Here is a 25,173-nt window from a genome sequence, read left to right on the forward strand (position 1 = left end):
GTGATGAGATCGAATTGAAGCAGAGAAAGTTGAAGGAAAAGGCGATGATGATGCAGATTAAAGCGACACAAACAGGGATACAGGGAAATGTTCCACAGCAACGGCAGCAGCAGGGAAATCAGATGAGATGTAGAGGGTGCTGAGGAATTGGTAATGGAAACCGTAGTCCTGACTTGAATACTGTATGGTTCAGAATGATGTGCAGGGAATGAAGAGAGTGTTGCCTTGTCATGCTTGCAGAGCAGTCGGACATTGGAAGCGGGAGTGTCCGATGATGGTGCAGGAAGGTGTCATTCAGGAAACAAGTGACATCAACTCGTTTCAAAACATGAGAGGACCGAGAACGAGAGGTCACAATCCAAATTTTCGTAATCATGTAAATCAAATGCAGAATTTTTAACCCATGCAGCAGGAACAAATGCTACGTGTACAAATGACACAGTTGCAGCCAATGCAACAGCAGGTTCAAATGGTACCTAGACAGCAAATTCAAATACCTCAAGCCCAATGGAACAAAAGCAAGTGATGCTTCCTCAACAGGTCACAGGTCAGAACGCAAACCAGAGTAATAACACAGTTTATCAATTCCTGTTACACAGTGACAATGGAATAAATGATGATTGGTTGAGCAAGAGTTTGGATGAAGAGGAATGTGTGCTTGCAGCATCTTTAGAAGTAGATCAGAAAGGCCCATATGTACAGTGAAAGGTAATGGGTCACAAGGTTTCTTTCTTGGTTGACACTGGAGCTACAGGAGCTACACACTCTAGAGTGAGAACTGCAGAAGTTTCAACCTTGCCCCTTTCAGGAAAGACAATCCGGTTAAAGAGAAAGTGTGGGATCTGACGGGGAAAGAAATAGGTCTGATAAAGGGAATTGAGCCAGTTAAAGTTCCTGTAAAGCCTAACACAATTTTTCCTCAGATTCCCCAGTACCACATGCCACAAGACATCCTTATGAAGGTTGCTCACATAATTGCATAATTTGTATAACAAAGGGACTTGAAAGAAGTGTTGAGCAGCCAATGTAATTCACCAATATTGGGATTGAAAAAGCCATGTGGGAAAGTTCGAATTGTCCAGGATTTGAGAAAATGAAATGACATTTTGATCAAATGTTGCCCCGTGGTGCTCAATCCAGTCGTGATCTTGATTCAGATTCCATGTGATGCTGAATGGTTCACTGTCATAGACTTGTCCCAAGCCTTCTTTTCTGTGCCTCTTCACGAGGACAGCCAATTTCTCTTTTGTTTAAAATGTTTGGATCGAGTTTACTGTTGGTGTCGAATTCTTCAAGGGTTTTCAGGGTCACCTTCCATATTCAATCAGATCTTGAAAAGGAATTTGAAGTCATTGGAATTGCCGTTCCAATCGACATTGGTACAGTACATTGACGATTTGTTGATTGCGTCCAAAACAAGGGAAGAGTGCAAGTATGACACAAGTGCCTTATTGAACCATTTGGGAACGAATGGTCATAAAGTGCCTCCAGTTAAATTACAAGACTGTCAGAAAGAAGTGAAATATTTGGGTCACCAGACTGTGAAAGGAACAAGGAAAATATCCAGTGAAAGGGTAATAGCCATATTGCAGATGAGTCACACACAGAGATGTCAGGATGTTTTAGGGATGGTAGGCTATTGTTGTCAATGGATTCCCAATTTTTCAGTCATTTCCAAAACCATTGCAGAAGCTGACCCATAAGGAGGTTAGTGATCCCCTAGTTTTAGACCAGGCTTGCATGAAAGTGTTTTCTGAATTTAGAGAGAGTCTGTGCAAAGCTCTGACTTTGGGTATGCCTGACTACACATAGGGCCTGATTCTAACTTTGGAGGACGGTGTTAAACCGTCCCAAAAGTGGCGGATATACCACCTACCGTATTACGAGTTCCATAGGATATAATGGACTCGTAATACGGTAGGTGGTATATCCGCCACTTTTGGGACGGTTTAACACCGTCCTCCAAAGTTAGAATCAGGCCCATAATCCTTTGCGTTGTTTTGTCATGAGCATGATGCATATTCTTTGTCTGCCTTGATGCAGGTCCATGGAGGTGTAAACCTCCCAGTAGCATATTTTTCAGCTAATTTGGACCCAGTCGTAGCAGCTTTACCAGGCTGTTTGCGTGCAGTTGCAGCAGTTGGACAAAGCCTCACACAGTGTGAAGGCCCTGTGATGGGACATCCCCTAACAGTAATGGTCCCTCATTCAGTTGAAGTTTTACTTACCCGTACCAAGACACAATACCTGACAGGTGCAAGATTGACTCGCAATGAGACGAGTATTCTAGGGTCACCAAATGTGTCATTGAAAAGATGTACAGTGCTTAACCCCGGCAACCTTGCTTCTGAATGAAAATATTGAAATTGAAAAATTGGAAGTCATTGAGCATGACTGTCTTGAAGTAACTGATCTGTGCACAAAACCGAGACCTGATATTAGAGACACTTGATTGGAAGAAAATGACCAAATTATCTTTGTTGATGGTTCTTGTCTAAGAGACAATACAGGAGTACTGAGAACAGGATATAGTGTGTGCACATTTACTGGTATACTGGAAGCGTCTTGGCTTCAAGGAGTATATTTCACACAAGTAGCGGAACTGGTAGCCCTTACTAGAGCGTGCCATGTTTCTGCTCAGCTTACAATTACCATCTATATGGATAGTCAGTATGGATTTGGAATAGTCCATGACTTTGGCCAGTTGTGGTCACAGAGAGGTTTCATGACCTCTTCTGATTCACCAGTGACAAATGGTGAGAGAATTCGATATTTGTTGCAAACTATCCAAATGCCTGAAAAGATTGCCATGGTGAACTGTAGAGCACATCTGAAATCGCAAGATTTTGTGTCAATGGGAAATGGATATGCAGATCAAGTCGCAAGGTTTTGCGTATTGAACTGTATATTGGTCAAGGATAAATGGGAATTGTTACTTGAAGAAGATGAAACATGTCCAAGTTTTGCATTACATGTAATAGATACGTTGGAAGGACTGAGAACACTGCAGAATAATGTTGACAGGGAGGAAAAACGATCATGGAGCAAAATGAAATGTGTACAGCGACAGGATGAATTGTGGGTTTCAGAAGAGGGTCAATTGGTTTTGCCAAACAGTCTGTTGTTTCAAATGGCTAGGTATTATCATGGTCAAGCACATGTTGGGAGAGATGCAATGATTCACACTTTTAAGCAGAATTGGTTCGATCCAAGGTTAAGACAAGTTGCTGAAGCAGTTTGCCATTGTTGCGTCATTTGTCAGCAAATGAACATGGGAAAAGGGACAGTGGTCAATTTGAGCCACATTGGAAGAACAATAGGTCCATTCAGCAGAATGTAAATGGATTTTATTGAGATGCCTGTGTGTGGAGGTTTGAGATATGTGTTGGTGATTGTCTGCATCATTAGTCACTGGATCGAAGCATACCCTACACGAAGAAATGACAGCCTCACAGTAGCGAAATTACTGCTTAGGGAACGGATACCACGTTTTGGGTTTCCGATCTCTTTAGAATCAGATAGGGGAAGTCACTTAAAAAATTAAGTAATTAAATTATTATGTGAAGCATTAAACACTGAGTAGAAGTTGCACTGTAGCTACCGCCCTGAAGTATGAGGACTAGTGGAACAGATGAATCGTACTTTGAAATCAAGAATGGCGAAAATGTGTGTGTCCACGAATCTGAAATGGTCTGACGCACTGCCATTAGTTCTGATGATTATGAGAAACACACCTGACAGGAAGAAAGGATTGTTCCCGCACAAAATCCTCATGGGCAGAGCAATGAGGTTGCCAGCAGTACCTGCAAATGCCCTTGTAAACATAACAGATGATATGGTGTTGGACTACTGCAAAAGTCTGGCTGATGTGGTTTACTCTTTCACTCAGCAGGTGGAAGCCACCACACTGCCACCAATCCAAGATCAAGGACGCACCCTGAGGGCGGATGACTGGGTGGTGTTCCGGAAACACGTGAGGAAGATGTGTTTGGAACCTTGGTGGAAAGGCCCGTTCCAGATGGTGCTGACCACTACTACATCTGTGAAGTGTGCTGGAGTTCGAACTGGATACACGCGAGCCACACGAGGAAAGTGGCATGTCCTTTGGATGATGAAGAGGAGTTGTTGAGAGTACCAACAACACCCAGACAAGCCTCAAAGCCAGAAGGGGAAGAAAGAGGAACTGAGACCAGATCTGAGCACATGGACAGCGGTTCAGTCAGTCCTGTGAGAGACAAAGGAGAAGACCTCTAGGAGGGTGACAGTGACCCAATCTCAATTGAGGCAGCAGGAGAGTCTAGTCAGAGGAGGGCTCTCCCAGACATAGACAAATTGGAGAGGCAAATAGAGCAAACGCCAGACCCCAAGGGGGAAGGAGTTGAGGTGGATCAAAGCCAATGTGATCTGACTCCTCCTGAACCAGTTGCAGGTCCGTCAAGAGAAAATCCTGCAGAGCATTGATCAAGAGTCCACTGAAAGGAGATAAGGGTCACAAGCAAAGAGAGAGGAAGCAGTTGTAACCACAATCGAGGAAGAAGTAGATACAACAAGAAGGGAAGACTTAAGTGAAGGAGAATTGAATGGAGATCGAAAGTTGAAAAGAAAGAGAATAGCAAGTCGAAGGTACGCAGGTCATGAATGGGCGCATGCAACAACAAGTAAATAGCAAGGATAATTTTTGTCTTTTTGTTTTGATCGAGACATTCCAGGTCAATATTTGGGCACTTGAAGGGAAGTAATAAACTGAACTGTTGAGACACATTGAGAAAAGATACTGTTGAAAATAACTGGAAAATACTTTTGATAACGTAATTTTGACAAGATAACCTAATTTCACAAGCTGCTGAACCGATTTTGACAAGCTTACCGTTTTTGAGAAAAAGGATCCTGGAAGTGAGACTGAAAGCTGTAAATAACTGCTGAAAGAATATTTTAGTTTTTGATCTTGCTGCATAGTTTCTACATTTCTCTCTTCTAATTTCTGATTCTTTACAGGTCATGGGTAACATTAGCTAGCAGGGTAGGAAGAACAGGGGCTGTAAATACATGAGTGTTGGTTTGGCAATTGTATGTGTCATATTGATTGAGGGAATGACTGTTCTTGACAAGAGTAAAGCCAACCATACTTCAGCTTTAGAGACAACTACTGCATTAACAGCGATAGAGAAGTTTAGGCTAGATGAGAAGTATCTGCACATAGACAATGCACAAGGGGAACTTTCTTCTAATGTCTTCTATCGCTTATTGAGTGAGTATGTTGAGACGATGGATGCGAAGAATTGTTAAGCGTGTAAACAGATTCCTTCATCAGTTGAGGAAGGAGTTACCTATCATAGTTTGCCTCTTACTTATGGGATAAGTTGTAGTCTGTTACTAACATGATTCTATAACCAGGAGTATATTCAGTATTTCTGTTCAAACTATGATGTTGTGTTTTTGTTTGTCCCCATAATTAGGTATTTGAGTAGAGTAGCTAAGGACAATGACATAGTATAAGTGAGAGGTTTCTTTGAGCCTACATTAACCTTTGGCACAGCTTACGCGCATAGAAACAACTTCACCTGCTTGCTTACACCTTTAAAAAAGAGCTTCTTAGATCACACAGATAACAGGAGAAAGGCATTAAAGGAGAAGTTAGAAAAGGGCTGAAAGAAATGGACTTTTAGAAATGATTATGCTTATACTGCAATAAAAAAAACAAGGGAAATTAGCTTTAGATGCGCAACACGTAGGGAAGCTTTGTGTATATAGGCCTAAATCTCACACTGACACTTTGTTTGTGGGAATGAGTGAATGTAGACATGTGTTTTTGTTTCAGAGTAAATGGAAATTGATGTTGAATGGACAGGATCCAGCGATTCCTGGCATATATTACATCTGTGGACTTAATGCTTATTACCGTCTACCAAGAGGATTGTATGGCACTTGTTATTTGGGGATAGTTTTCCCAAAGATATTTCAACTGGATGACTTAAAGAGATTATTGAAATTGACTGTGTTACACCACATTAGAGAAAGGAGAGAGTCTCCTTCTGGTATAGTGGGAGATATATTTGGAGCAATGATTCCTTCAGTAGGAGTTGTTCTGAATTCCATAAAGATTCAAAAGTTGTCTACTATTGTGGATAACATGCTGACAATTTTTTCAGGAGCCATGATCCTTATAGATACAAAATAAGCCACGGAAAGAGCTATGACTCTTCAGAACCGCCTTGCATTAGACATTCTTTTAGCAAAGGATGGCAAAGTTCGCAAAATGCTTAATTTCGAGCATTGCTGTTTGTTCATTCCTGATAATAGTAAAGAAAATAGCAGCTTATTTACTAATCTGAACCATGTAGTAGCAGGATTGTAGAGTTTAGTTTCATTGGACTAAGTGTGAACATGCCATCCCCTGACCAATTAGGAAATCTAACTTAGCCAGACTGCACAGAGAGGAGAGAGCCTTTCCGCCATTATTTTCTTGCCCGTCCCGAGAAGAGACGTGCTTAACTTTACTGCTTAGGGAGACTTTGCTTTCTTCTGAACTTTGATGCTGAATCCTGATGTCTTGCTGACCGAACTGATGTCCTGTTGACGAAGACTGTCATAGCTTGCTGAACCATATTGAGGACAGGTATAAAATGACATTACTGATTGTTATGTCTGTCTGCTTTTGTTTCTAGGTACCAACCTCTAATTTGATAGAGCGATAGTTAGATGTTTTTCCACATTTGTGTGACTAAATTGTTTTGCATGAAGTCCAAACATGCTATTCTAATTTGGGGTTAGTTAGGGTTCTCACTGATGAAGTTTGCTACATATAATATTAGTTGATGTCTTTTCTTGCTGAATCTAAATGTATGTTATATAGATTGCAGAGTTATACCTGTTATTAACTTTTAGTATAACTTTAGAATGTGTAGTAGATCAAGCTTTGATTAGATTGTGATTCTTTCGCCACTTTGGTCAGCCAGTATTGTTTTGTATGTTTATCATTTGATTTTGAGACTAAGGGGGTCATTCCGACCCCGGCGGGCGGCGGGCGCCGCCCGCTGGGCGGAAATCGCCAAAAGACCGCACCGCGGTCAAATGACCGTGGGGGTCATTACAACTTTCCCACTGGGCCGGCGGGCGATCTCCAAAAGATCGCCCGCCGGCCCAGCTGGAAAACCCCTGCAAAGAGGAAGCCGGCTCCGAATGGAGCCGGCAGATTTGCAGGGGTGCGACGGGTGCAGTGGCACCCGTCGCGATTTTCAGTGTCTGCAAAGCAGACACTGAAAATCTTCATGGGGCCCTGTTAGGTGGCCCCTGCACTGCCCATGCCAGTGGTGTAAACCGCCAGGAACAGGCTGGCAGGAAGGGGGTCGGAATCCCCATGGCAGCGCTGAGGATTCCCTGGGCCAGGGGAAAACCGGCGGGAAAACGCTGGTTCCCCTTTTCAGACCGCGGCTTTACCGCCGCAGTCAGAATGGCCCAGGAAGTACCGCCAGCCTGTTGGCGGTGCTTGGGTCGGAATGAGGGCCTAAGTTATGTGACATTAGCATTGTTAATATAGGGAAATAAACATTCTAACTTTTACATAAAGGTGTGGTTATTCATGGTCGAGAGGTCATGGTGAGTAGAAATTACTGACTTCTATTGATTATTGATGTCATTGATTGTTATTGCTATTGATTTGTATTGGTACAGGGTTCATTATGGGAAAAACTTGATGCGCAGTTAAAAGGTCCATCGGCCTATTCGCGTCTCTCTTGTAAGTCTACTTAATAAGGTCTGATGCGCTAACACTAGTGACTGAATCCGAGGAGGTGGTCATAGGGTGGGCGGTGCCAAAAAAGACTGTCGCACTGGGCGCCACCAACGCTAAAGCCGGCCCTGGATATAGGTCACCCGAGTTTGATTCTCCTGCTTCTATGCCCCTCAAGTGAAAAGGAGGTAAAGTTGCTTTTCCATGAAAAAGACAGCTTTGAGAAAGGGCTCTGAATGTTGCAAGGACACTGGTTCTAATTATTGTGCCTTGAAGGAGGCAGAGGGTTTGGCTCCATATTTGGTCGAGCAGTGGGATAGATGGGAAAGATCTCTTTTCTTTCGATTTAGGTTTGGTACGGTTCAGCATCTATTGCGGTTCCCCTCACTATGCTAAAATGATCCTCAGAGGGGCGTATGTCCTTGTGACGGCATCTCTGCCTCAAGTTGTCCTTTTTTTGTAAATTTTATCTGCTATATTCCCGTCACAATTTACTTACGTATCTTCGCATGTAGGTGTCCTTGAGACACTTGCAATTATTATGCAGTGAGGAGGTGTGTTACCCAGTAGGATTGTTTCTGAAGTTAGCTGCTTTTTTTACAGAAACCTATGTTACGAGTTAGTAATTAATTTTACCGAATTAATTTTATGGAATTGCAGCAAGAGTTCAGCTTAAGGCGGCTGAGCCTCATCCAATCTGCGACGTCCTTCATACCCTCTTGTAGGTTGGTCTTGGCGCTGGCGGGGTCCTTGGTGAGGGAGAGTATAAGTTGGGTGTCGTCGGCGTAGGAGGTGATGATGATGTCGTGCTTGCGTACGATGTTGGCGAGGGGGCTCATGTAGACATTGAAGAGTGTCGGGCTGAGTGATGAGCCTTGGGGTACGCCGCAGATGATCTCGGTGGGTTCTGAGCGAAACGGAGGGAGGGAAACTCTTTGGGAACGGTTTGAGAGGAAGGAGGCGATCCAGTCCAGGGCCTGGCCTTGGATCCCGGTGGAGCGGAGGCGGGTGATTAGGGTGCGGTGACAGACGGTGTCAAAGGCAGCCGAGAGGTCGAGCAGAATGAGGGCGACTGTTTCACCGTTGTCCATCAGGGTTCTGATGTCGTCAGTGACTGAGATGAGGGCGGTTTCAGTGCTGTGGTTGGTTCGGAATCCGGTTTGTGAGGGGTCGAGCAGGTTGTTGTCTTCCAGGAAGGTGGTCAGCTGTTTGTTGACGGTCTTCTCTATTACTTTGGCTGGGAAAGGCAGAAGAGAGATGGGGCGGAAGTTTTTTAGGTCGCTCGGGTCAGCCGTAGGTTTCTTTAGTAGGGCGTTGACTTCGGCGTGTTTCCAGCATTCGGGGAAGGTAGCAGAAGAAAAAGAAGAGTTGATGACGGTCTGGAGGTGCGGGCGATGATGTCGTCGGCTTTGTTAAAGATGAAGTGCGGGCAGGGGTCCGAAGGGGCGCCGGAGTGGATAGAGTTCATGATGGATTTGGTTTCTTCCGTGTTGATGTGGGACCAGTTGTTGAGGGTGATGGCCGTGGATGCCGGTTCGGTGGTGTATGGTTGGGTCTGGTGTCCGAAGCTGTCGTGGAGGTCGCTAATCTTGCGATGGAAGAAAGTGGCGAGGGATTTGCACAGATCCTGTGAGGGCGTGACGGCGTTGGCGCTGGGGTTGGAGAACTCCTTGACGATGCTGAAGAGTTCTCTGCTGTTGTGTCTGTTTTTGTCCAGTCTGTCAGTGAAAAAGTTCCTTTTGGCAGCGCGGATCAGGTGGTGGTGTTCGCGGGTAGCGTTCTTGAGGGCGGTCATGTTGTCAGCGGTGCGGTCCTTGCGCCAGGATTTCTCAAGGGCACGACAAGTTTTCTTTGATTCTTTGAGGGTGTCAGAGAACCAGAGAGGTTTTTTGGTGTTGGTCTGTCGATGCGTGCGTTTGAGGGGAGCAAGGATGTCTGCGCAGTTGGAGATCCAGTTTGTGAGGTTGAGGGCTGCGTTGTTGGGGTCGGTGGTGAGGGTGGGTTGGTTGGCGGCGAGTGCGGAGAAGAGTTGCTCTTCGGGGATCTTGTTCCACTGTCGACGAGGGATGGGTTGGGTGCGGAGGTGGCGGGTCTCGCGTCGGAATGTGAAGTGGACGCAGCTGTGGTCGGTCCAGTGTAGGGCGGAGGCGTGGCTGAAGAAGACGTGTTTGCTGGCGGAGAAGATGGGGTCAAGCGTGTGTCCGGCGATGTGGGTGGCGGTGTTCACCAGTTGTTTGAGGCCGAGGTTGGCGAGGTTGTCGAGCAGGGTGGTGGTGTTGGGGTCGTTGTTTTGTTCCAGATGGAAGTTGAGGTCACCTAGGAGGATGTAGTCCGGCGAGGCGAGGGCGTGCGGGGAGATGAAGTCGGCGATGGCGTCGCTGAAAGGGGCGCGTGGGCCGGGAGGACGGTAGACGAGGGATCCTCTGAGGGTGGTCCTCGGATCGGTGCGAATCTGAAAATGCAGGTGTTCAGCGGCGAGAGGGGTGTCTTCGGTGGAGGTGGTGACGCTGATGGAGTCTTTGAAGACGATGGCGATACCTCCTCCTACCTGGTTGGTGCGGTCTTTTCTGGAGATCTTGTAGCCTTCGGGGATGGCAGTGGCGATGTCAGGGGCCGAGGAGGCGTTCATCCAGGTCTCCGTGATGAAGGCGACGTCCGGTGCTATGGAGTCCAGGAGGTCCCAGAGTTCAATGGCGTGTTTGTGGACGGAGCGAGTGTTGACTAGGATGCACTTGAGGTGGTTGATGGCGCGTGGGCTTGTGGTCGTGGTTGTTGCGTGGTGGAAGGTGCGTTTGCATGAGTTGCAGGCGAAGGGTCCATGGGTGCGTTTGGGGTGAGCTTGGAAGCAGGTGTTGGAGCGTCCTGGGTTGAGGGTGTGGAGGGTGGTGGGGTCGTAGCGGGTCAGCGGGGCTTGGGAGAGCTGGGGACCAGGGGTTTTGGCGCTGGGCGCGGGCCAGGCGCGGACGGGCGCAGACGGGCTTGCCTCTGGCGCGCCTCCGTAATTATGGTGGCAAATAATGATGGTGGGAAAATAAGAATATCCCCTGGTATACAGTGTGTGGTGGTCTTTTGCGACTCTCCCCATCTGCCATTGTAGGAAAATAGGCCTTTTCTGTGTGGTCACCCTGGACTTTTCCCTCTTCCTCGACCCTATATTTTTGCTGATTCTAGAACTCTGTGCACTTACCTCTGTTAACCAGTGGTAAAGTGCATGTGTTCCTCCTTTTAATGTGATGAAATTGCCATACTCCTAATTGGCATATTTAACTTATCAAGTCCCTAGTATATGGACAAAGTGTACCCATGGCAGGCATGTAAGCTAAATGTCACTAGTGGACAGCAGTACCTATTGTGCCAATCACTACAGCACAAATGTAAAACATGGCTTCAGGCCTACCAGTATAGTCTGATCGTAGCAGGGTAAAAATAGTTATTCAACCTGTTAAAAACTATTTTGACAGTTGAATACCTCCCCTTGATATGTTAATAACTCACCCCCTGCAGAAATTGTATGATTGTATGCTCCAAGCGAGGGTCCATGATAGTTAAAAGTGGGAGATGCGGAAAGTTAATGTTAATATGTCCTTATAGTGACTGGCACCCAAAAACTGTTTTTCACTGTGGCACGCCCAGCTGTCCTATGTAGAAAACCGAAGCACGTATCATAATATTGTATTAGTTGATTTTTCAATAAATAATAGACAGATATCCTTTACCTGCCTGAACTGTTAGACTGCTAAATAGCAGAATGTTCTGCTAGCTCCTAGCTAGTGAGTAGCCTTTGAATAGGTTTGACATTCCTTCTAGGAGCTACACAATAAGTCACTGTGACTGATATTGTCATCCTGATTGGGCAGGGATGACTCCTTTGAGCTTAGCAGACAGATGGAGGCAGTGAGCATCCTTACTGATATCACAGTATCAAATTGTGCTTAACGCATAACACTTGGGGTGCACTTGAAAGGAAGGAAAGGAAGGGAATAGGATGCTAAGATAATTCCTGTGTATGCACTCTCAGTTTGCTGGAGAATCTTGCTTTTGTTCTACCAGGCTTCTGTCTCTGGGCTTTGCATAAAACACTTGGGGTGCCCTTGAAAGGAAGGAAAAATGATGCCACACCAATTCATGTGTGTCAACTGTCTGGTTGATTTACAATCTTGCTTTGGTCCTACCAGAATTCTGTCCATTGGTTTATTTTAGGTACAGCGACCGCTTCAAACTGAAGTTTAGTGTTAAATGTGGGAGGACACTAGGATTGCCATAGCACACTCTCCACACACACTCACCCAAACCTCAAAGCCCAAATTTAAGGTGGTCGAAGACGTCTGCCATCTAGAAAGTAGGGAATTGTTACGCCATTGGTAGGGGCATTGGTTAGGGCATGGCCAGGAGACATTCACACCCACTCACTGGTTCCAGGCATAGATGTGGCACCTCTAGGCACCAATTTCAGAACACTCCAGGACCTGCAGAAGATCAGAAGAGTACTGGATCTGCTGTCTGTGACCTGAGAGGAGCCCTGAAGTACTGGGCCTGCTCTCTTTTGTACCCAGGGCAAAGATGTAGGCTCCAAGGGACATAACACTGACCTCCTATTTAAGCTACTGAGATACAAGAAGCAAAAGAGGTGTTTTCCTGGAAGTACCACGCTGTCCAGTATTACCTACACAATACACTTCTGTTGGCCTCTGCCCGACACCCTGTGAGTATCTAAGTGCCTTCCCTGAAGTCCTGGTGGGCTTTCGAAGAGAAACCCCTGTGATGGATTGGAACTTCAAAGACTAAGCCTCATTTATAGATTGGGTGTTTGTTGCGACAGAGATGTATACCGCAAACATGAAGATCCGCCCACCCAATTTAAATGTGGTCAGACCTTCAGTTTGGCTATGGGGATGACTACTACATAGCCAAACCTCTCCGACGGACCGACAGACAATAAGGGCCTTTGGTAAAATGGCTACATTCCCATCTGCCCAATCAGGTTCGGCGGAAATTCAGCAATTTTTTTTAGTGGTGTTCGTCATCCCCTGGCAAATGCTGGTGGTGAGGGTGACTCCAATAGCAAGGGAGCATTACGTTTTTTTATTTTAAGAAAGAAAATTACATTTCGGGATTTTCTTTTTGAAAATAAAAAAAGAGTACTGTTTGATGCACTGTTGCGTCATGCTGACGCAGCCCTGCACCTAACAGGAAAATGCATTTGCAGGAACTGTTGTGATGGATGCCTGCTTGGCGGTCCCTTATAAACTTGACAGGAGGTCCCTCCATCATGAGCACAAAGATATTCACTCTGTCCTCATGGTGGAATGGCAGGACGTCCGCCAAGATATAAATGAGGCGCCTTGACAGAAGGTAAAATCCTTGACTACGAGGTAGTAACTTATTTGCAAAGGGTAGCTTTTCCGCTTGCACAGCTTCCTCTCTAGGAATTTCAGAAGGTGGTCTTGGGAAGAGGAGGAGGATGCGGTAGTCCAGGTGACCAAATAAGAGCCCTTTTTAAAGGGAGTACCTTTTCCATTAAGGAATTTGTTATGCTTTAAAAAACGCTTTCAGTTGAGGTGACTGCAAAGACGGTGGTCTGCTGTCCCTTGCAGGCCACCACCTCTTTGTTCATAACCATTCACAGTGGGTCACTAGTAGTGACTTGCCTGATTAATTTTCATTAGGCAGGACATTTTGCAACCCAGCTTAGTAGTACATTGGCCAGGTCGCAAATTGACAGGCAGGAGCACAATTTCTACATACTAGTTGTGACGTCCCTATTAGTACTTCGATGGTTCGTAAATATCAAAGAAATGTTTATACTTATTTTTTTTTAAATTTGCTGCATTACCACAGATATCGAAAGGGTGTCCTGAATGAAGATCGTATGGTTAAGAATGAACACAAGCAGGCACTGTTTTTAAAAACAGGGTTGCACATTCCAGCTTTCCTTTTGATAGCTCGTCACATGTTTTTTTCTTCATAAGAACTATTACTAGACATAATTAATAATCTGTTCCCCATCTTGGTTTTGCTTTGGTAGATAGAACAAATTTGCAAACACGCAGTTTTTAAAAATAGGTTGGGCTTCATTTATAATCTCTATCGTATAGTCTGATTTGAGATCTGATAGCATCAGATGTCTGTCCCTACAGAGTTAAACTTTTGAAGTGTTTCTATAAAACCTATACATTTGAACGTTTTCCCCACCCTTTCTTTTCACAGACCTAATCTCCACAGTTCGAGCTACAAGTAGATTATACTATCAAGCATGGCATCACATCTCTCTATAACTATATGGAACGTGTAGGACAAGAGTGGAAGGTCGGCTTATTGAATTCAAGACTATAATGCTATTCACACATAGAATCCAACGAACACCAACAGTGCTTGCCATGCTGACATTTCCCTATAGTTATAGTCAATACACAGAGGAAGTCCTATTTTGTTGCTGCTTCTCAAAATACCAAGGTATCTGCATTGTTGTCAACTATTCATTTTAATATTGCGTTTTTATTCTGTAGATTTTTTATAAATGGCTGTGATTTAGTATAGATTACCATTCAGCTTAGTGCCCGATATTTGTGTAGGTTTCTGCCGCCTAAACAGAGTCAACTTGAAACCTGGATTTACCCCAGGTAACAGGTGGCTTATCAGGCACCCCTCTGAACTACATCAGTTGTGAGTGACACTGAGGTCCTTAGTCTCACATTGAGGTTAGAGGCGATGCGTTCCCCCCAAGATGGATAGGGTAGTTCAAAAGAAAGCAGAAGGTTGTTACATCTTTCCTCATCTCTTGACTTCCCATGGCCACTATCGCAAGGCTCTATTTGCAAATTTCACAAATTTCAGTTGAAGTAGACCCCAGTGGCGTAACATTAGCCCCCGCAGTGCCAGGTGGTGTGTGGGGGGGGCAAGCTCCAGGAGTCCCCCTCAGCAAAGCCGGCATTGTGCACAGGCAGAAGTCCCTGGCATAGGAGCTCCTGACTGGGTCAGGAGGAGACCCCCTCCATGTACTTTGCAGGCGGCCCCCCTCAAGTTTTGTTATGCCACTGCTAGACCCCTAAAGTAGAACCTGTTGTCTGTGTCGGATCAACAAGCCTCATCCTCAGAGGGGTGAGATCCACTCTAGCACTCACCCAGGTGACACAGCATGGCCCAGCAGAGCAAAAGGCAATGTGTAGTTCTACATCCCCTCACTAAGTACAGTCTTGGCTTTTGCTTGTGCTCTCAAGGAGGGATGGGGTGCAATAAAACAGTTCAGCAAGGAGAGTTGTACTAGAGCGAATGAGCCCTGATATTCAAAAACCATATCACAATTTTGTGGCCATAAAGCACTTTAACTGTAATTGCTCACGGTTCTGTGGCCCTAGTAGACCAAAGTCAAAGTAGTGTTTTGCTATTCAGTTTAGTTGTGCTTTCTATTCTTTAGATGTGAGTCATAATGAAAAGTGGACGGTGAGGTTGGAAGAGGCCTGTGTGTTATTTATAGATGAACTGCATTGGGTAAAGGCACTCTAGATCCTATATTGGATCTCTTTGGAACATGAAGTCCAGCGATGTGTGTGCCGAAGGACATACACCTAAGCATGTTGTGCTTAGGTGTGTGGTTGTCTATTACTTTACTTCAGGTGAATATTATGTTTTGCTGTATATCCATGCATTCATTCATTCTGTGGTCTTTATGTAATTATATGTGCAAGTGGCTTTAGTAAGTGTATGTTAATGTCTTCTGGATGGTTGTTATGCAGACTGGTGATAGAATATACATTGTTTTTGAAGAAATTCCATTGCCAACTATATGGGTTGGAGCCATGTTGTGTGTTTGGTGGGTTTCCAGGTTGTATTTAATTTATACTGATGGAAGTATGTTACATGTAGGTTCCAGGACCTATTGGTCTGTGCCATTGTTAAAGTCATTGTACAGTTATGAGGTGTTGCATTGACCTGCGTTGGGTGATGCAGATCTATGCTGTTGACATAAGAACTGCATACAGAGAAGCATCCCAACCTGCAAATTATTGACTTGTGTGAATGTAACCAATTTTATACTGAGGACGGTAAAGTCTCTGAAACTCTCAGAAGGTTGAAAAGGTTTTATGGAGCAGCAGAGCAGATATTTGCATTTCTCCGCTTCTAAGTAGGGCAGATATGTGAAAATGGCACATCCTTCATTATATGCTCACAAACATTTATTTGTAAAATTGATAGAGTAACGCTGGAAGTGCTGTCTTATCAAGTGTGGTTTGGGAATCTAGAGGTGACTGAATGTTTTTATTTCAAGTATCCCTCTATCAGTGCAATTAATTAAACTTTCTTTTTCTGTTTGATGTGGACTGTTAACCTCCTATTCTGGGCTTAGACCCCATTCTAATTACCATCAGGGTGAATCGAGGACACATGGGAAGGTCCAAAATACATTTCTTAGAAGCACTTGCACACTACCCCTGTTATATCACCTGCAAGGGTACTCTGGTGCTGAGCAGGTGTGTGTGCCTAATCTTACCTGTTGTCGGTTGGTTAATTGAAAATCTAGGTCTTCAGCTCTTGTGGAATTCAGGAAAAAGGAGGAGGTTTTGATGTGGAGCAGGAGGTCGTTCCATGCTTTAGGAGTGATGTTAAGGTATTCCTGTCCTCCTGAATTGGTTCTGCATATGTATGGGATTAGCACAAGTAAAAGTACTATAATGCGGAGTTGTCTGGGTGGTTGGTGGAAGGAGATGCGACTGTTCAGGTAGGTGAGCCCTGAGTTGTGTAGTGCTTTGGATGTGTTTATGAGAAGTTTGAATTTAGCACGTTTGTGTATCAGGAACCAATGGAGCTCCCTGTGGGGCGGTGTGATGTGTGTTCTGTGTGAGCAGTTGAGGATGAGTCTGACTTTCAAGTTCTGAATGGTTTGCAGTCTTCTAGGGAGTTACTTGGTGATCCGTGCATAGAGGGTCTTTCCATAGTCCAACATTTTGGTGACTATGGTGAGAGTGGCAGCTTTTTCTAATGTTGCTTGGGACTCTTTTGAAACTTTTTCTCAGCATCTTCAGGGTGTGGAAGCAGGATGCAGTGATGGCAATGACTTGAGCAGTCATATTCAGTTTGTTGTCGATTATTCTTAGGTTCCTGGCATGGGTTCTGGGCATGGGTCTGATTACAGCTGGCCACCAGCTGGAGTTCCATGGTGAGGTGTTCTTGCTGAACATCATTACTTCTGTCTTGTCAGCATTGAGCTTGAGATAGTTGGCTTTCATTCAGTTAGCAACTTTTGTCAGGTAGGTGGTGAACTTTTATCTTGTTTTGGGGTTGTTGTTCGAGAGGCAAAGTATCTCTCATCGGCATAAGAGAGAATGTTGATGTGTGCACAGATTATGTTGGCCAGAAGGATCATGTGTGTGCTGTAGAGGGTGGGGCTGAGCAATGAACCATGAGGCATTCTGCAGATTAATTTGCAGACTTCCTAGGAGTAAGGTGCCAGCTGTATTCTATCTGTTAAGGAGCAGATTCAGCAGAGAGCAGGCCATTGAATGCCCAATCTCATGCATGGGCCTCATGAGGATGGGGTGTGAGACCATGTCAAATACTTCAGAGAGGTCCAGAAATGGGGGCTGCTGTGTCTCCTCTGTCAAGGATTATGCAGATGTATCATGAGATAGCAAGGGTTCATACACCTATTGCCCTACATTAAAAATACTTATACTTAATACTTAATTACCTATCAGACTCTCAACAACATGACTGACTGAGCTGGATGTCTGGCTATAACCTTCCCAGTTACAATACTTTTGAAAATTAACATACTATGTGATTTCTTGTGGTTGATTGCCATGTGTACCTTAAGGTGTTCCTACCCACAGCAGAAAAAAGGAACAGGAACACAAGCCAAATAGTATTTTCCACTGGAAAACCCCACACCATGCTCATACAATTTAACTAGAAAGTAGGTAATGGCTTCTTGTTCATTTGGGTGATCTGTAAACATAGAGAAAACACATAGGTTTCTGTAAGCTTCCATCTGTAATAATGGTTGAACAATAGTTTGAAAGCGGAATCTTAGACTTTGTAAAATATATTTGTCTCAGTTAAACAGTCGAACATTGAAGTATCGTGGATGATACGACTTAGTGAAAATTAAACATTGTGGATAACTCACACACTGGTCGTGTATATGTAAACATTTCTGTGAGCCTCTGTCATAGAACACAGAACAATATTTATTTTATGAAATCGTGCGACATGGCATTTTCACAATAAGTGTTGATGCTGGGATGTTATAACAAGATATGTAACTGGTTTGCTGGACTAAAGAATTTGCCTAAATAAGGAATTATCTACTAAGAATAGTGGAACTGTGATTCATAACTTTATTTCTTCAACGACACTGAGACAGGAAATAATTGTGACTGAAAGAATGTGTGCAAAATAACCCAGGTGCTCTCGTAACTTTGAAGATCTGTGTAGTGTACGTCACAGTTCCTTCCCTTAGCAGAACTGGCAATTTATTTTGGCTTTTTGGGAAAGAGAGAACAGTGCCATGTGGCCAGGAAACATAGTTCTTGCCAAATCATACTGGCATTTCTGATGTGCTCGATTTCCAATCTTTATCTGCTGCATCCCAATGATTAGGTCTTTTTCCATAACTTATTTTTTATTTTCTGTTTGGACAGGCTCCGTCATGCTTCCTCTGCTGTTTCTCCCTTGTATTTTTCTCTTTGCTGCTAACAGTCTTGTTGGAGTGACCCTTGAAAAAGAGGAAGCATTGCAGAGGGAATCACCACAGCTACTCTGCAGCATGTTAGGGCCTCAGGGCCCCCCAGGCTTGCCAGGGGCACCAGGATCTCCAGGAACAGTGGGGAGAGTAGGATTCCCAGGAAAAGATGGACCTGATGGAAAAGATGGGGAGAAAGGAGAACCAGGAGAAGATGGTAAGGACGTGTAGAATGTGACATGCTATCTGGTTTCCTGATTGAGTGTCATGTCAGGTGGACACCAGCTTTTCCAACTCATGTAAACGGGTCATGCAGCAGTTCTAAGCAAGAGACCCCTATTGAAATCCCTTTTACAACACATCCAGATTTTGCCCGATACAAGGCTTGTCTCAATCAATTTAAGTGTACCGTACTGCTCTTCATCACCATCCTGTCACACTGTTATGTTCTAATTGCTTTACCTCTGCCTCCCATTTATTGTTTTACTTGTCAAGTTTCCATTTCCTGATGCACACTGTTTCCTGTCATTGTTTGGTCAAGTATCACTTTCTGTTTCTGTTCTGCTCCGCCTCTTCCCTGTCATTGCCCCACGTTGTCTTGCTCCACATCATGCTCCACTCCTGTCTTCTCCCCATGTGTCCAGCTTTGACTTGACTCGTGTCTTCATGTATCACTGTGTGTATCTGCCGTGCACAGTGGGCCTTCCTAGGGGCATTTGCATCAGATTGACCTGGTACGCATTGAAGAGCCTTGTCTTCGTGGCTAGAAAAAAGACCTATGAGGATTACGTTAGAGGGCGAAACTTGGAAGTTCACAGGTTGGCTCCATGTTTAGAGGGCATTTCTAACCATAGCGAGACAGTTCTTTTTTGTCACACAGTATACATTGTTGTAATAGAGTCAAATATAAACTCTGCACTTAATTCATCACAGCCATATAGTGGCAGCAGAAAAGCCCGCAATAGCTGTATGTCTGGCAACTCACAATAAGACATAAGACGCACTATAATTTTCTTCGTGAAAAAACAGCTGTGAAGAGTAACAGTATGAGTATCAGCACAACATTTAAATCCTTACCTTCTGCCGTAATGAACGGCTTCACTTCCGTTTCCTTTCGGTGGCCAAGCCACAAAACTGCAGTTACCTGTAATCCAGCCTGTTAGAGGTACAGATGTTCCTGTAGGGATGAGTACTGATCTGAAACAACATTTCGTTATTCTATTGCAGGTACTCCTGGCAGAACAGGCAACCCTGGAAAACCTGGGGCAAAGGGAAAAGTTGGTGCCATTGGCAGAGCAGGTCCACGAGGACCAAAAGGGATGCGCGGAGACCCAGGAAAAGACGGGGCACCAGGGAAGAAAGGTCCTCAGGGGAAACCAGGAGAGACTGGAATGCCAGGGCCGTGCAAGTGTGGTATAAAGAAAGCAAAGTCTGCCTTCTCTGTTGCTGTCACCAAGAGCTACCCGAAAGAACGCTTACCCATAAAATTTGACAAAGTACTCATGAATGAGGGTGGACACTACAATGCCTCTAGTGGCAAGTACGTATGTAGTATTCCTGGAATTTATTACTTTACATACGATATCACATTGGCAAACAAGCACTTAGCGATTGGGCTGGTGCACAACGGTCAGTACCGCATTAAGACATTTGACGCAAACACTGGCAACCACGATGTTGCTTCTGGCTCCACCATCCTTCAGTTAAAGAGAAGAGATGAAGTTTGGCTCCAGATCTTCTATTCTGAACAGAATGGACTGTTCTACGACCCTTACTGGACAGACAGCCTTTTCACTGGCTTTCTTATATATCCTGACCAAGAAGAGCCGGAGGAGACTGAATAGGTCATGGTACAAAAAACAATTTTAACAGTGGAGTAAGTATGCTGTGCATGATCCATGCATTTGTATATTCTCCTTAAAAATGAAAATACATCTTGAACATAATGGAATACACAAGATTGTATTGCTCATATATTATCATTCCTAGCAAGTCAACACCCACAGAAGACTGCATGTCATGCAAGAGTGTTGTGCAGCAATTAGGATGTGGTTCTTTTCCCTCACCAATTCCCGTGATAATTTGGCCTGAAGTGCCCATTTGATCACTTCACCATTCTCACAAACAATTAACATAATAGCAGTACAAATGACTGCCGCCTTGTTAATCTGATATTTTTAATAGTGGAAATCAGTTGGTACCCCTTTGGTCACCAAAGGGATTTAAGTAGGCCGGGTCCCCCTAGGTCACAGACCCGGCTGTAATTAAAAACGGAGATTGAAACCAATCCTTATTGGGCCCTTAAATTATGTTTTAACTTAACAAGCAGAAACTACTGATGGGTGAACAATGACTGTGTAAACTCTTAAAGTAGTCCAGGTCGTATTTCCTGTTTACACTTGAAACTTTTTCTTAATCTTGCATTCTTTAAGGAGTGTTCGCTTTTTCAACAAATGTTGTGTTTGTGGCTTTTCCGTGCAGCACAATAATCTTGTACAATGCCTTTTGGAGCTGAGTCGCCTGTATGTGTCTGTGTGAGTTCATGTTGCGGGTGGGTGTTTATAGTGGGCCATAATTGAAATCTCTGAATATGATGCTGAAGTCGGTGTGAGTTTCTCACAGTATCCGTTCGTGGGCCATTAACACATTCAGAATATCTGCTTATAAAATCCTTGGCCTCTCCGCACCACCATTGAAATATTGACAGGACAGAAGTAAAAGAAAATGCAGTACTTACAAGTGAGTAGGTACATTGTATGTGTAGGAGATGCAAGGAAGTACATACAGGAGAGAGTGAAAAGAGGGTGCTGAAGAGGAAAGAGATAAGGTATGTGATGTGCAAATGGAGGATTTCAGGGATGTGGGGAGAAAAGTGGCAAAGGTGTCCAACCAAGAGACAACATAAAAAAGTGATGGACTGGAAGAACGGGTGTCCTTGAGACACTCTTAGGACAATCACCCCTTCCACAGGCCTTCTAATGTTTAATTTACTCATATTTCTAAAATTGAAACTTTTAAAAATGCTAATTATTCACAGTATAGCCAATGTTCATTTATCTGATACTGTTAACAATCATTGACAGCGGGTTTGGCTTGTTTTAGGTGCATGTCCGTTATTGTCTGGTAAGTCCTTAATGAAATCTCACAGAGAGACACCACAGGTCATGCTAGAAACACACACTCCAGCAACGAAACACACCAAAAGTCCTGAAACGAGAAAGAAGTTTGGGCGAGAGGGTAACTGAGCAGGGTCAAGTTTTTATTTTTTTGCTCTGATGTGCCCCAGGGGCGCAAGACAGAAACCCATTAGCTGGCAGCCTGCTAACCCCCATTGGTAGCAGGCCTGCTAAAAATACCAGAAGCCTCAGGCTTCTCTCATTGAGCCCCAGAAAGGTTTCACTTGCGATTGTCTGCCGTTCAATGAGCACTATCAGCACCCAAGGCTCGTAAATAACCACAGAATTAACCAGTACTGCGTTTTATTGCTAAGAAGAGGAGGCTTGTTAAGAGGTGAGAAAAGTGGAAATAGAATGTAAAACAAACATTGCCAATGCCACTATTCTGACTTTAAAGCAATGTTGTATGGTAATGTGAAGCATTAAAATTCAATAGCATAGAAGTGGATATGTGTTTGTGTGGAGCAAAGAACTGTAGAATAAAATTGGTGTAGGTTAAAAGGTCAGATGCCAGTTTCACGTGAAGCCAGACCTACTAATCCAGGTAGGGTAATGTCTGCCCTCCTCCCATCAGTGCTACTGCCAGAGATAAAACAATACATTATTTAGTTATCTAAGATACTTTAATAGCTTCATAATGTCATGTGTGTGCCCCTGAAATTTCAAGCTGGGGCAGCAGGATAAATTAAACAAATGATCACAGCAAATGGAAGTCAAGCACTTTTGTGGAAGCACACATCTTCTGTCCAATCACAACATATACTCTTGATTCCTAACGTGTAGGGATAGCCAAAGCCCTGCTCCTGGTGATTCTCACATAATTGTTTGGGGAAAGCTGTCCAAGCAGACCATAATAAATGAGGAAAGGAAGCCTTCGAGACTGTGAAAAGAATGGACAATGGACGAGTGGAAGGAATAAGTAAATTAAATGAAGTTAAATAAAAAGAAGGGGGAGTGGAGCAAAAAGATAAACAAAGGCAGAGGGGAGATGTAAAAAGAAATCCAGAATGGCTGAAACGATCATCAAGAGGTGGTGGAAGAGAAAAGTGTAGGAAAAGAAAAGCTCAGAAGGAAGATAAGATTAATGAAGGATTTATACACCTTCATTAACAGGTACTGCACAGATATAGCAGGTTTTGCAATAGAATTGTATTGTGACATTTGTAACATTTATATAGCACTTACCATCCCTACGTGAGGCGCTGAAACTCTTGCCTACATGGGTAGCATGCCATACTGTGTAAGATGTGTGGTTGGAAGTGTGTTGTCTTTGTTTTGATCCTGTATGTAAAGTGTTTCCACGTTGTGCGTGATGACTACCAGGGTGCAGTTATCATGTTATCGGGCACTGAGCTTAGTGAGTGATGGATGAAGAAGTATGAGTGACAAGCATGCAGTTTATGCTTTCCAGTAAGCTGACACCTTTGAACAGTTCTTCTGGTCCCTATGTGCAGAGATTTAAGTGGAATGGAAAATCTAGGGTGTCTCTAAATGGGGTGGCCTGTATTATTAAAGGTGTGGTCTAAACATATAAACTAAAACTCTGTGCTTCACGTAGTGTGTCATATTAGTGGTGTTTATTTGTTTCTCTGTGCTTATTGCATGCAGATATAGAACACAACTGATATACACCTAAAACAAACAAGGGCTATCAGGTTTGTCTTCCCTTTGCACCACATCCCACTGCCTTTTTTTCTCTTCATATCTTTCTAAAATCATCTGTCTGCAGACCTGGCACCTCATCTCTTTCCTATTCACCCGTGGACTTTTTCACTGTCCTCTGTACGTCCTCTCATCTCCTCTTATCTCATTCAGTTCACCCCCACCCAAACACCTAATGTACCCACTCACTTGTAAGCATTGCATTTTCTTTTTACTTCCACTTTCTCAATATTTTGACCACTGTTTATCTCCTTAACACATATCTGCCTAGAATCACAATTGTACTGGTATACATGACCATTGGTCTGTGTGCTCAACAGAGGGCCAAGATTTGGATGGCCATGTCTACTGAACATCGTTTTGATCTAGTGACAGACACTGTGAAAAATTTCGTCTGTGTTTAGCTTCTACTTTAGCATTCTCATTTGCAGCCATTGTTTCACTCTTGACTGAGCTGACTTCCAAGAAGCCACCCAAAAAGATGATCCGGACAGAGGAGTGGTAAAAAAACCTTTGCTATCATGATAGAAATGACACTCTTGTGCACGGTACCACCCCAGTTTTTTTTGCCTTGACTATTTCTGCTGGCTGTAGAACTCTGTGTACTTTACCTCTGCTAACCAGAGGTAACATGCCTGTGCTTCCCCTTTCAACATGATGAAATTGGCATACCCTTGGTTGACATAGTTAACTTACTTATAAGTCTCTAGTCTATGGTACCAACATGTGTACCCAGGGCCTGTTGAATGTCCTAAGTTAAATGTCACAAATGGGCTGCAGTGCTCAATCTATCACCCATTACAGAAGCAATATATGCATGACTGCAGGCCTGCCACCAGTTGTGTAGGTTTAAACTGCAAATTCAACCTGCCAAAATAAGCCTTTTTGATAGGCCTAAACCCTCCTTTTAAGTAATAATCTCGCCCCAAAGTAGGCATTAAATGTTCATATGACAGAGTGCATAGTATTTAAAAGTAGGAAATGCAAACATTTAGTGTTAAACATGTCCTTACAGTCAAAGGTATTGTTGTGCCCTTGACAGGGTGTCCTGTGAACTGGGCCCAAAGACATGATTAACTTCAAAGAGGTCTACTCTGTCACAAGCAGATGCATCTAAAACACAGGCTTGCATCCTTCTATTGTTCCCCCAACCAGACTGCTTCCATCACAGTGGGCCGCTTGTTGACATCACAGTGTAATATCCTGCTAAGGTGGCAGAACCTGTCTGACAGGTCAGCTGGGGGTTTTTCATTTGGCATTTGGGGCACATTTCAAAGGAGGAAAACGGAAGGCCAAAACAATTTGTGTGTTTCCACAGTAAGGTTACTGAAAGCTCAGATTCTGACCTACCAGTCTGTCTCTGGATTCATTGGGTGGTACATGGACTGCCTAAAACAGAATTTTATTATTAGACATGAGAGGACACTTGGATTACCTAGTACAATCCCCATGTATACCCCAGCCCTCAGAGCACATTTAATGTGATTGAAGGCTTCAGCCATCTTGAAAATGCATGAAGTGAGTAGCAACCAGGAACCTTACCCCATTGGTTAGGACATCCCCAGGGGTCATTCGCACCCACAAGCTTGCGCCAGGCATAAATGTGGAATCTCCAGGTACCCACTTCAGAACACTCCTGGACCTGCGGCAGATCAGAAAAGGACTGAACCTGCTGTCCAAGACCTGTGAAGAGCATAGACAACTGGACCTGCTCTCCCACTTGTACACAGGACAAAGAAGTGGATTCATTCCATTAGGTCATAAGGCTGACCTCCTGTTAAAGCAAACTGACACAAGCTACAAGAGACCTTTTCTTGCAACTGCCCAGATTACCGGTGGCAACTGGATCTGATCTTGAACCTATTGCTAGCCTCTGCCTGCCACCCTGTGAGTCTCCGAGTGTTGTCCCTGAAGTTCTGTTTTTTTAT

General features: G+C 44.1%; 1 protein-coding gene across 1 annotated transcript in view; it reads left to right on the forward strand.

The window, feature by feature from the left end:
• The window catches only part of C1QTNF2 (C1q and TNF related 2), a 58,250-nt gene extending 35,126 nt beyond the window's left edge, over nt 1-23,124 (forward strand). Inside the window, exons 2-3 of the mRNA XM_069199381.1 lie at nt 18,367-18,624; nt 19,635-23,124. Coding sequence (XP_069055482.1) covers nt 18,375-18,624; nt 19,635-20,251 — 867 coding nt within the window. The 5' untranslated portion in view covers nt 18,367-18,374 and the 3' untranslated portion in view covers nt 20,252-23,124. The remainder of the gene's footprint in view (nt 1-18,366; nt 18,625-19,634) is intronic.
• Nucleotides 23,125-25,173: the final 2,049 nt, after the last annotated feature.

This window comes from Pleurodeles waltl, chromosome 7 (assembly GCF_031143425.1).
Source record: "Pleurodeles waltl isolate 20211129_DDA chromosome 7, aPleWal1.hap1.20221129, whole genome shotgun sequence".
In the NCBI taxonomy this organism is placed as follows: Eukaryota; Metazoa; Chordata; class Amphibia; order Caudata; family Salamandridae; genus Pleurodeles; species Pleurodeles waltl.